At 38.2% G+C, this 12,789-nt stretch overlaps 1 protein-coding gene across 1 annotated transcript; it reads right to left on the bottom strand.

The window, feature by feature from the left end:
• Positions 1 to 2,577: 2,577 nt before the first annotated feature.
• On the bottom strand, positions 2,578 to 11,694 carry ndc80 (NDC80 kinetochore complex component). The gene is made up of 17 exons (XM_042488399.2): positions 11,537 to 11,694; positions 10,915 to 11,013; positions 9,790 to 9,873; positions 9,374 to 9,500; positions 8,828 to 9,000; positions 8,369 to 8,471; positions 8,117 to 8,206; positions 7,716 to 7,809; positions 7,492 to 7,592; positions 7,043 to 7,187; positions 6,086 to 6,291; positions 5,670 to 5,819; positions 5,346 to 5,435; positions 5,140 to 5,232; positions 4,754 to 4,884; positions 3,735 to 3,837; positions 2,578 to 3,325 (listed from the first exon to the last, which is right to left on the bottom strand). The coding sequence occupies exons 1-17, from the start codon at positions 11,542 to 11,544 to the stop codon at positions 3,197 to 3,199; spliced, it is 1,926 nt and encodes a 641-aa protein (XP_042344333.1). The 5' UTR covers positions 11,545 to 11,694; the 3' UTR covers positions 2,578 to 3,196.
• Positions 11,695 to 12,789: the final 1,095 nt, after the last annotated feature.

The following is a 12,789-nucleotide window of genomic DNA, read 5'->3' as shown; positions in this document are numbered from 1 at the left end:
CCTCTCCGACGCCCCATCCAACACACACACACACACACACACACACACACACACACACACACACACACACACACACACACACACACACACACACACACACACACACACACACACACAGTGGTTGCCTCTGATAGTGGTGGAAGTTATCCATCACATCTTTCATTCGCTCTCTCCATGGAGCCTCTCACAATCACCTCATCTCTCCTCATCACATCTGCCAAAACATTTCTCTCACGCTCGCAGCACTGTCGCGTTTCAAACATTGTAAAAATGTCTTCTACTTTACTGTCTTGACACGAGGTGGAGTATAAGCAGTCGGGCCAACACCCCAAATCCCAGGATGACACAGAAAATACTCCATTGACAGATAACAAAAGTCTGTTCTGTTGAGTTATTTTGCAGAAAATATTTCAGGTTTGCTCATCATCATTAATATGCTGATTGTTTTTGAAAATAATTGAGGGGTCAAAGAATGTCAAAAAAATGTTTGCTACAGTTTCTCAGCACCCATGGTGAGATCTTGAAAACATCCAACCAACAGTCAAAAACACAAAGAATTTTAGTTTACGCTGAGTTTGAACAGAAAAAAGCAGTCAGTTCTCACTTTTGAAAGCTTGGACAAGTAAATGTTGTGGATTGATTATCATCAACAATTTTGTCAGCTGACTTATCAGTTAACTGACTTTTTTTTCAGCTCTAAACTGTTGTATTGTACTGTCACATTGTTTAAACACGCCATTTTTCTAATTAACTTGTTTCTAATTTGGGGAGTAATTTCTTGCCATATATCCATCAGTGCTTTTCAACAGGTGAATGAGCAGGTGGTGACAAAAACAAAAAATCACTAGCCAGGAAAAGCTAAAGTTGCAATTCAGCGAAACTCTTGGCTTTAAATTTAGATGTTTAGAACAGGCGAGAAGTTTGCTGAAGGTCTGACTTGAACATGCTGTTGCAATAAAACTATCTCTGCTTGCAATGTAGAAATTCATGCACACTCTTTCATTTTAAATAGGAACTAGAATAAACTGAAAACTGGAAAGTTTTATGGAGCCCCAAAAGTACTGAAAGGTGAAATTTGTTTTTTGGGACTTTAGGGGATTCTCCCTTTAAATGAGTATATTGGAGAGACACAACAATTTGGATCAGGGCCGATATTATAGGATACAAAACGGAAACATTTTCTTTGAAAACTTTAAGTAAAGCCAAATTGTGGTTTGAATTGTGAACAGATTGCCACAGGATATCTGGATTGAATCGCTGGACTGGATATAGATGTAAAAAAGTACTAATACTGCAGGCCAAGCACACAGCGTTCATTGGAAACAGGTACAGTGATGTTGACAGTGACATGGACGAAGCATTGTACAGAGATGTGGCCCAATCCCTGTTTGCGTCCTCACTGCCAACTTTGCCCTGGCCACAAATATTTGCAATAAATGTTCCTGCCAGAAGTACAGAAAACTCTTAAAATATTTTTCCTAATTTACTAATGAGCTAGTCAGTTTTATGGGTTTTGGCTGTTATGTGAAACTTGATAACTTCTCTAACGTGTTCAGTAAAAACAGGATGTGTGAGACTGGCACAAATGGAATTTATGTCGGCCATTTCATTGGTAACCATTGCCTGCCTGAACAAATATGCAACTGAAGTCGAATGTATAATTTCACAGATTCTGGGGTTTGTACAACACAAATACTACTAAATAAGAGCAGTCACAGTGTCTGAGACATTTTTCTTTGCATGTGTTATCCAGTCTGGATCAACAGTATTTAAGAATGGAGTTTCTGACAAAACTTAAGTCAATATCACTTAAATTCAAGCTCAAATTTACAGATTTGTAGTCATCTAAGTTTAAAGTTGGATTAAACATGGCCTGATGGATGGCAGTGCTGCAGAAATGAATTATTGATTCCAGATGCAGAGTTAGATAGTACTTGCTTTTCTTTTACTCATCACTAAAAAACAAATGGTTGTATTGGCTGCTGTAAACTCCCAATCAAGAGATTCAGCCTACAAAAACTAAACACTGCTGAATTTGGAGCTCTGAAGAGGGTTGTTACAAAGCTTTCGTTAATGTTGGACTACTTTAATAAACCAAGTAGCTTTGTACAAAACTGCAGCATTCAGATGTTTGGAAATAAGTCCCCAGAGGAAAATGTAAACAGATTAGCAACTCCAGGTGTTTTGCTGCCGTCCAGTGGCGTCAGTACAACACAGCTACTCGATAAGGTGCAGGAAGGCCAAAGTGAGGAGGGACTGATGCTGTTTCTTACAAAGCAACCACAAACAAGGAAGGGGTCGTAACTAAAACTTTAAACATGTTTTCTTTTTTTTTTTTGGTTAGTATAACAAAAAGCGTTCAGCTTTTCAATCTGCAACTTGATGGCGCATTTTTAACTGTTTTATAAAAACAGAAATTGGATGGCTTTCAAGTATTCTTTTTTGAACTTACATATGAACGTTTATTTAAGACATGGAAAAACACTGATATAGAATGACACAAAACAGACACATAAAGATCCAGAGTCTGTAAATACCAGATAACTAACAGAACAGGCATTAAGACTTCAAAACCTCCATCGCGATGCAAACACTTTGTATTTACAATTTATCTGTGACAGCAAAAACACACTTTTGTTGTAATCAAAACAAAAATAAGTTATCAAAAAGAAAATTGACAGTGACCAAGGATGTTTTTTTTTCTATTTTGTTGTTCTTAAGATACAAGTCATATGATACATTTCCAGAACTTGAAAGAAAGAATTAAATTGTTAAAGTTTCTTTTTTTCCTAGATGATAATCTAAAAACTCAAACGACTGGAAAATCCCCACACTTCCATAGTCGCTGAATTTATCTCACCCTGCTGACTTCAGGTCCTCTGTCCTCCCACTTCACAGGGACCGCACAAACATAGCTACATGAGCAGCTGGACATTTGCTAGCTGAGGAGCAATTTAAGGCTTCCTAACGAGATTCAGATTTAAACTAATATAGATACACCCCTGTTTAATGTTAAATTCTACTTTAATATTTTCAAAAGTCAGCTTGTTGTTTGTGCTCAATTATTTGACAAAAAAACATTGGGAAAAAAAAGAAAAACAAACAGCTAGTAAAGCGGTGTATGTATCTGTTTGTACTCCTGTATATGAATATGTGTGCAATAAAGAAAGTGGGAAAAAAAACCTGCTGCCTCACTTTACGAACTGTTTGCTTTGAACACGAAGCTCCTTAAAGTTTCCCTCAGCTTCTGTACAGCAGCTTCATCCTCTTCTACAGCCTTAGAGCAGACACGCTGCACTCTGCCGTGCAAATCCTCCAGGCACTTCTGTTATACAACAACACACACAATAATGTAAACACAGCTACAGGTAAAACATGAATAATACTACTACTAGGCAGCTTAGGGAATCAGCAAGAACAATATCTTTAATTTGTTTAAAATAAGGCAGTTATTCTAGTGCTGATTTTCCTCTTATTTTTACAACAGGGCTGTTTTGCCATCATTTTTAGTGTTTTTGATTCAGTCAGATATTTTCTGCATGGATTTTAACAAGTCGCATCTAAACTACAGTGAAATACTGACAATGTTCTTGTATGGTCATGTGGTGGAAAAAAGCCAGATCTACTTAATCTGATGAATTAGTTTGTTTGAGTGCTAAAACAAATTGGAGTATGCCTGATACAGACTCTTCTTTGCAGTATGGGGGACAGAAGTAGAGTTTTGAGAACGTTACCTCTGTGACTGCCAAGTGGTCGGTAGCTGTGGTAAATACAGACGCAAGGTTGTTGGCGACTGTTCGTCTCTCCTCATTGGTCTCCTGCAGCACCAGGTGGTACCTGAAATTAGAGACAACAGTGTTATTTTAGACTAACAAAAACAGAGACCTCGAGGATGTTAAAGTTCACACATTGAGGCTCATTTAGAAAAATAAGAATGAATGAAACATGTATCGAGATGAAACAGTATTTCCAGAGACATTTGGCAATGTTTAGTTTTGTAATTGCCTTAGCCTTCAGATGAAGTAACCCTTAAGCCATATATAATGTTGATTTAAGTAATATCACACAGTAGGGAGTATTGCACTGTTTCAAATGTGGCCTTGTGCCGAAGACACTGCGATTAGATAGTCACAGATACTGCTTTTATACAATGTTTCTACAAGCATTAGTTAGCAATAAAAAGCAGCAACAGATTATCATTTGTTTGTTTAATAATGATTAATTTCGCTCTGTCGGCACAAATAACTCTGTAAACTGATCTAGGAGTGTACTGTTGCCAAGCAACACACACATTTTGGCACACTAACTTGCTACTTTGCGTGGGTCTACACTTTATGTTACATGCGTTTATCTGTGTTTCCATTTATTTTGCGACCAGTGAAATAAGTTTGTTGACAGCAGCTTAATAGGTGTGTTGCAGCGTCTTCTGATGTCACATGAGCTTACCTGGAGGTCTGCAGTGAAGTATCCAGGCTTCTTCTTTTTTCTTCCTTCTTTTTCTGATCATCATTCATTATTTAACTCAAATGTTACTAATGGAAATAAGTTCCTTTTTGCGGTGAAAGTTTGTTAATGCAGCCTAATTAAAGGTTAACATAATTAACAGCTCAGAACATCCTAGAAAGTGGGGTGATGCGGCATAGTTAAAAGTCCCAGTGCTGTTACACTCTATATCAGCACTCTTGAAACGTCTCCTTTCCAGTCAAATTGTTGGATTGGATCTTACTTGTATGAAGTTTTAAGAATCACTCACTGTTGCTGCGCTGCCTTCAGTTGTTGTACAGCTTCGTCATAACCATAATTTATCTTCTTCTCAAGAAGTTTACGATGGTTCTCCACTGACTCCTTCTCTGCGGCCCATTCCTTTTCCTCCTGAGCCAGCTCCTATACAGACACAGACACACAGGAAACTGTCTTTAGTACATGTATGTTTTCTTTATGTCACCAACATGTTAAAATGTTCACTTTTTCTTGTCTTTTAGCTTAGAGGACAAATAGCTCTGTGATGAAGGCGCAATGACGAATGACAAATGCCATCCTGTCTTAATTTGTTAGGCCTGCTCGATTTGAGCTATTTGGTAGTGAATACAGTATGGCATTTCAGCCAACATAAAGCAGACTGAACTATGTAGACTTTACCTGCATGTCAGCGTCCAACCGCTCGTCCAGCTTGCAAATCTCCTCTCTCAGCTGCTTCAGGTCATTGGACTTGTCCAGAAGGTTAGAGTTCACCTTAAAGAAACACATTTAAAAATTAAAAATGTGATTTTTTTAAAGATGCACTTTGGTAATATTGTGTGCCATATCGGGAAAAAGTTAATAGTGCAAAATCAGGATTTTGATACCTGTTCACAAGACTCCTCCAGACTGAGCTTCATGTTGGCTAATCGAGTGTTCTCCTCCTCCACGTCACTGACCAGCTTTCTCAGGAGCATCTACAACACGCAGCATAAATCAGAACAAGTCCACAAAATACCAAAATCTACCTACATTTAAGTATAGTATTCTAGATTTAGGTATAGTAGAAAAGATATATGCAATGGTAAATAATCTAAGCATTGAGGTAGTAAGCTGGCCTTGTTTACAGTGAAATTAAATCTATGAAAAATATCGTCTGCTCTCATGGTGATTCTAATGTTTGTGTAGACAGGATCATTAGCTGGAAGTACCTGTCTCTGTGTTTTATGCTGAACCATGCTGCCGGGCCCATATTCAAACAGCCTGATCTCAAAATCATGACCACCGGAGTTCTCTGCAGACAGCGGCATCAGCTTCAGTTTACGTGCCAGCTTGTGGTACTCTGCTACCTTCAGCTCCACCTGGGATTAAGAGAAAGAACAAAATAAGACAGGCACACGAGGGACGAGGACACAAATTAAATCACTGGTCAAAACGTGTGCCACCTGACAGAAAACATCTGCTTCTTTTCTATACCGACTACAACCTGAACACAAAAAACACTGACATTAAATATCAAAGTTTAATACAAACTAATAAGATGAAACCGAGTCACAAACACCATCTCAATGAAAACTGGTTCTATTCCTGCTCCTCCAAACATACATACTGGATGCACATACATCACCTTCTCATTCACTTTGGCCAGTGCGATCTCCTCATTCCACTTGTGCTGTTCAGCATCTTCGAGAGACTTGCTGAGACTGGAGATGGTCTGTTGGAGTTCTCTCTTCTCCCTGTTGATCCTCTCGACATCAGCTGGAGTAAACTTCTGGTTCCGCAGCAGGTGTTGCAGTTCATTTTGCTCATGTTTTAGAGACTCCAGATGACTGCCTTCACAGCCACAGAGAAAAAACGCATTTGTTTTTTTTTTTGTAAGATTATTTTTTCAGGGCATTTTCCCTTTATTCATAGGCCAATTGAAGAGAGACAGGGAAGGTGGGAGAAAGGAGGGGGCACAACATGCAGCAAAGGGCCGCAGGCTGGACTCTAATCCAGGCAGCATCAGAAGCCTCAGGCATGTGGGACGCCCACTCTACCTGGTGAGCTAGAGGCCGCCCCGAATATTAAAATTTTTATAAAATTGGATCCAATCCTCAACTCTGATGTCATTGTAAAAAAACCCAAAACGCCCACTTACAACCATACAACAGATTATTGAAACACCCAAATAACTATGTGCTAAGTTAAACCTGAATTCTGTATAGTTGCAACAAAAGTGTGTTGCTCAGTAGTCAGTCAAAAGAACTGAAATGTTTGCTAAAGGCTAAATATTTGCATTCTACACTGTTAGCAGTTTTAAAAACACTGTAAATGATCTCCGGGGGCTAATTATTTAAAAGCAGGAATGTTATGTTTTTTAACAACATCTCAAACTGAGAAAGAATCTCAGCCAGGACATAAGTCCAATTTACCCATAAGTGGAATCCTTATATTATCTATAAAGAACTTGGAAAGTTTAAATTCCAACTTAATGCATAAAAATAATTAGCACAGACATCTTGTGATTCTTGGGATCATGAGATGTCCACAGGATCCCGTGCATCCTATCAGAGAACTGGTTAACTGACATGGTTATATTTACCAGTGGACTCCAGCTCATCACTCAGCTCTGAAGCTTTGTGCTCCAGGTTGGCTTTAAACGACTCCAGACTGCTTCGATAGCTCTGGAGCTTCTTGAGGTCTGCCTGCAGCTTCACCCTTTCCATCCTCTTGGTCATCAGACGGTCCTGTCAAGGTGAAGGAGAAAATTATATGTCTGATTTTTTTATTGCTCACACTAAATTTGTTTCATATTACCGATGGACCTGACTGGAAACTGATTATTTTGGCCACAGCTTTAAAAATTTCCTTTCCTTTTGTCTGTTCTTTGTTAACAATGCTCAAGTTTGCCATCTTTCTGCTTAGTATAAACCAGTACAACTGCCCTAACTATATATATGAAATGTTTATAGAAATATCATGATTATATCATAATATTAAAATTCTAATCTAATCTGTGCACATTGGGATTTGTCATAAGGGTTTTCTGACCGTTTGGCTCTCCTTCTCCAGTCGTTCCACCTCATCGCTGAGTATTCTGTGCTTCTCCTCCATCGTGGCCAGCAGGGCTTCGTCAACATTGTAAAGTTTCTCTATGAAGACACACACACTCCTTGTTGATTTTCTGATAACATTTTTAATGGGACTGAAAACTGAATGTAAGGACAAACATTCTTCATTCTTCAACTCATGTAACAGATGGACCGTGTGCTTACTTAGTTTATTGAGGTATGATTCATCCACATCCTCAAATGTGTCTTCACCCTGCATGAACTTAGAGTATGCCTCAGCTGTGTAGTCCAGAAGGAGCTGCACAGTAAAACAGAAGATAAAACAATAATGAAACTCACAAATGTTTTGGATTTAGACAGACAAAATAAAAGCAACTCTATAGAATACAGTTCTGTTGAGGATGTTGACTGTGCTTAAAAATACAGAGAAATAACATCTGAAATGCTTTATAAGATACTACATCTGAGAGAAAGCTCAAACTGTTATCAACAATTTAACAATGAGGTCTTGTGTTTGAATCTAGTAACAGATATAGAGTACATCCTCGTGTCTTTGTAGTAGTAGAGAGTTTGTGCCTTTTGGTGCAGCTTAAAGAGGACAGTACCTTGTTATACTCGGCTCCTTCCTCGATATCGTCACTGTCTTCACAGAAGTCACTGAGAAGCAGGTTCTGCTTACTCAAACTCCAGTTGATCTGAAACACAGAATAAGAATAACACTGGTTCTAACAGGTTTCACTGAACAACATTATATAAGTTTAGTTTACTCTGCATGCTGTGCAGATGAAACTGGTTTTAGATTAAGTATTAAGTTTTAGTGCGCTGTAATTGCTACTAAGAAGTGTTTTATTTCTCACCTTGACTTGATCAATTAGCCACATGAGAGCACCAAGGGCCTGAGGCCAGGTGTGGGGAGCTCCTACAGAATACATTGAAGACTTGGAGAGAACAAACGGATACCTTAAACCAGAGACAGGAAAAGGAGTAAAGACAGACGGTCAGTAATGTTTCTTAAATTACAAAGGAAGAGACAATTCAAGGCTCACAACAAATGGTAAGGGATTTGCATGTACATATTTTTGTAGAATGATTTTTGTTAAGTGCTGTAGCTTTTTTATTTTTAACAGATATTTCTCTCCATTATTCCTTTTTAAAAAAAAAAAAATCTAGCCATTTCAGTGGCAGGAATAGAAATAACAAGGCCACCAAGTTCTTCATATGATCAAAATTTTCACTCAAGACTGTAGGGGTACTATATAAACCAAAGAAATACTAAAACATACAATACCTATTAATGCAGAAAGACAGCATCTTACCTCAGCGCTTTTAGCATAGCTGGAACCTCCTCTTCAACTTTTACATTTGGCATCTCAAAGGTTGGGTCTAGCTGACGGTAGATGAATTCAAAGACCTTCACAAACTCCTTTGTGGAGGGGGACTGGAGTGTTTTGGCTGATAAGGTGCCAGGGTAACCCTGGTCTGTCAAGAACTAGAAAGGAAAAACAAAAGAAAACATCCAGTTAGAACTACAGTTTTACAGGATTTCCACTCATATTGACCAACACCTGTACTTTTTTTGTAGGTACAAAAAAAAGGTTAAGCTAAAATTAGATTCCACACTCAGAATCACAGAATTTGTCTGTCAGGCGTGTTGTGGTAACTCTTAGCAGTTCAGTGAAATGACATGAGGTGACTGTTGATGTCCTCTATAGTGAATTTTTGCATACAACCACTAAGGGGCACCAAAGTTTTTCATTTTCATATCCTACACACTGAATGTAGTGTATTAAGAGTAAGGCAATGTTAAACAAACCTATTTGTGTGTGTATACATTATATAGACTGAAAAATAGAGTTCTTTACCTCATGCAGCTGTCTGATACACTGCTGAACGAAGGATTTATCATGCAGAGGTCTGCTGTCTTTGATCTTCTCAGTTCCTCCAAACCCTGACATGGTGCTGTTGCGAGGCATACCAGCTCCACTGGTCCTGCAGACAAAATGTTAACATACATTTCACAGGTGAAAACAAGTTTCATTTAATTTGCATCTCAATAATGAGAAAGAAAAACACTGATGATAGATGATAGTTGTGTTTCCATTGCAGGAAGTGTAAAACCATATATATATACACACACACACACACACACACACACACACACACACACACACACACACACACACACACGTAATGTATATTCTCAGTTGTTTATATTTTTTACTGATTTATGAAGTATTCTCTAATGCAACTGTGTAAATTTCTGATATTACTCACATACCGGGAACTAAAGAAGCTGGTCCGTCTTTCAGAGTTCACAGACTGTGGTTTAGGTATGTTGAGCTTTCCAAAGGAAGGCTGTTTACTGTAAAGAAACAAAATTGTGAGAAAATGCACGTGTTCCCCTTTGCTGACTCACATTTGAACAAGCTGCTTCAAATATGTTCCTCGGCTTTCTGTCCCTAAGCCCCTAAAGTCCCTAAAGTCCCTAAACCTGCGGTCCCTGGGAGAAATCTGGCCCATGATAGGGTGCCAGGAGGCCCTCTATCCATTTTCCAATTCACATATAAAATAAATTAATTCACATTGGGATATTTTGTTGTCCTTTGAATGTAATAAGGTGCCTGAGTGCATAGAAAATATCATACTTGTGCTTTTTGTCATTAATAAAAAGGGCTGAGGGAGGTTCCCTGACAGAGGTCCAAATCCTCAAATCTTAGAAATGACTTCATATATGGGGCTGGTATGACTGTATTTGCCTCTGAGCAAAGATGACTGAACCCCAACATTTGACTGGCCTCCAGTCCCCTTTAATTTGCAAAAGCGCCCCCCTGGGTAAAGGAAGTTGAGTATGCCTGCTCTAATTAGATAATGCTCCAGCGTTTGTGTCCCAGTTTGTTATTACCCATATAAGAAGTAGCATGAAACTATACCCAACATCTTATCCTGCCTGAATGTAACATTAGTCCAAACTAAACTACCCAGGCTTCATACAGACATTAACAGATTATTGCATTCATGTATGTATATATGTATAATATAAAGATATGTCACATATTGCCAATGCATATTTTTTTCTGTTCTTTTTTTCATTTTATTTTATTGATATCATCTTGTTTTATTGTATATGTACCTCTCTATGAGCTAAGTCATAAATAAAGTTTTGAATTGAATTGAATAAAGTTGTTTAATGGTACCTATTCTATCAATTTAATAGTTTTGATAAACTCTTACTAGAATGTAAAGTGTATAGTTATGTGGGGGTCGCTAACATCAGGTTATATTTACCACATTTGCTCAGTATATGTGTGGACACAATTCATAGTATAGCAACAGCAGCATCTTTGCTGACTTTGAAACTATGCATTTCTCACATAACTTTTAAAAGACGTTACTTCCAACCAACCTCTTGGGCGTTGTGTACACCATGCTCATCCTGTTGCTGTCCTGCACCCGCATCGGCAGCTCCGACAGTCTGCTGCTTGCTGCTCGGCTCATCCTTCCGCTGGACACAAATTATTACAAAAAATAAACAGCTGCCGTTTTTTAAAGTTATTGCACTACTTCACAAACTCCCATAAAACACACAAACTGCATATGTGAGATAATATTAGTTACATTTTTAAATAAATATAGACAAAGCCACATCTAGCTAACGTAAAGCTTGTCAGTATCTGAATGTATGTCATCTGTTTAACGTCAGCTTAGCTAGCTAACTAGCTGGCTCAGTTAAAGCTACGTAGGTTAAAAGACACAACTCAACACGGAAAATAAATCCCCTGCAGCTTAATTATATTATAAACATATACTTATAATCGCTGTTCGGTAGTGCAGTTGGCGTATTTATTGATACGGTCGGTAACTTTGTTTAAATTAACGGCAGCTAGCAGTGATTAGCCGCAGTAACGGTCGCTAGCAGTGTCTCTGGTACGCCTTAAAACCGTCACACTCTGTCAAACTGCTGTTTGCCGGTTAATTTCTGTGATACAAGATGACTGGTGTGGTTTTCGAGCAAATTTAAGACGTACCGCTCCATATTTCGTAGGTGGAAAAGCTAATGTTTACTAAATGAACGGAGTATCCGAGCGGACGAAGTCCCAAACCCCGCCAAAACAATACAAAATAGAGGATGGCGGTGACGTCACTACAGTACGGAGAGCCGCTTGGTCCAAGACTGCTTCGTAATGCGCTCTACTAACAGTATGGCTTGAGCACAGTCACACGCCCACATTATTATTACAGTAGTTACCGCAGATCCTTAAAAAGTCTAAAAAGACATTGAATTCATTAATCTAAAAAAAGAAGAAAGCCTTAATTTGTATCACACTGAAACTCGTCATGATGGGAATCCAAGTTTTGGAGTCTCGTGTGCAGACTGAGAAACACAAAATCTTCGAGAAAAACGTCCATAAATACCAGATATTCCCCACTTTTGTTGGTAAATCAAATAAATACTTTCCTGACTATATAATATGTTTATTGTTTTCCATGTGTTCCCCTCTTAAAAGGATTGTTTTTTCAACACTTGATGAAGACAGTCTAACTTTATCACTGGAAAAAAAAGAAAAGTTATGTTTCGTACTACGATAATCATTAGGGCAAAATAAAATGTCCCTCTTCAATTTTGGTTATTAAAAAAATCGTTTTTATACTTAATTCCAAGTGGCATTAAAAAGTCTTGTAAATCTACCTTTCCTTAAGCTGCAGGTACCCTGTATTAGAAAAGTAAAGATTTTGCTCCTGTTTTTCTGTTTCTTGCAAAGTGTTGTCCAAACTTTTTTAATGTGAGCCAGAATAAATAATGTGAAAATATCTGGGGGCCATCTACTTCTCACATGATACAAGTTATTAAAAAAAGTCATACAAATGAGACAAACACAACCGCTTAATCTTTCAGTGAAAAAGTATTCTGCTTTCCTCTGCTCCAGAAAGTGGCGGTCCTCACTGTCGACATTACATGTCTTTGCTGTGGCCATGGCAGCTGTTAGTTAACTTAGCGTTTGCTGTTTATAAAAACATATTAGTTCTGCCTACGTAGTTACTATTTGGTACATGTCAACAGACTGTATGAGAGTCGTGCCATTGTGAGGTAAAAAAAAAAAAGCAACAAATGCTAAGTTATCATCAATTAATATTGTATTGGGGGCCATATAATGTACACTATCTGCAATCTGTGGGCTGTTAAAAATCAGTCTGCAGGCCAAAATAAGCCCCCCGACCAGACTTTGGGCATGCCTGGTCTAGTATGTTAAATAATTCTTTTTTTTCCTTTTTTTAAAAT

Source organism: Plectropomus leopardus, chromosome 4 (genome assembly GCF_026936395.1).
Source record: "Plectropomus leopardus strain MGB_pleo_1.0 chromosome 4, ASM2693639v1, whole genome shotgun sequence".
In the NCBI taxonomy this organism is placed as follows: domain Eukaryota; kingdom Metazoa; phylum Chordata; class Actinopteri; order Perciformes; family Serranidae; genus Plectropomus; species Plectropomus leopardus.
This window is presented reverse-complemented; position numbering and strand designations above follow the sequence as displayed.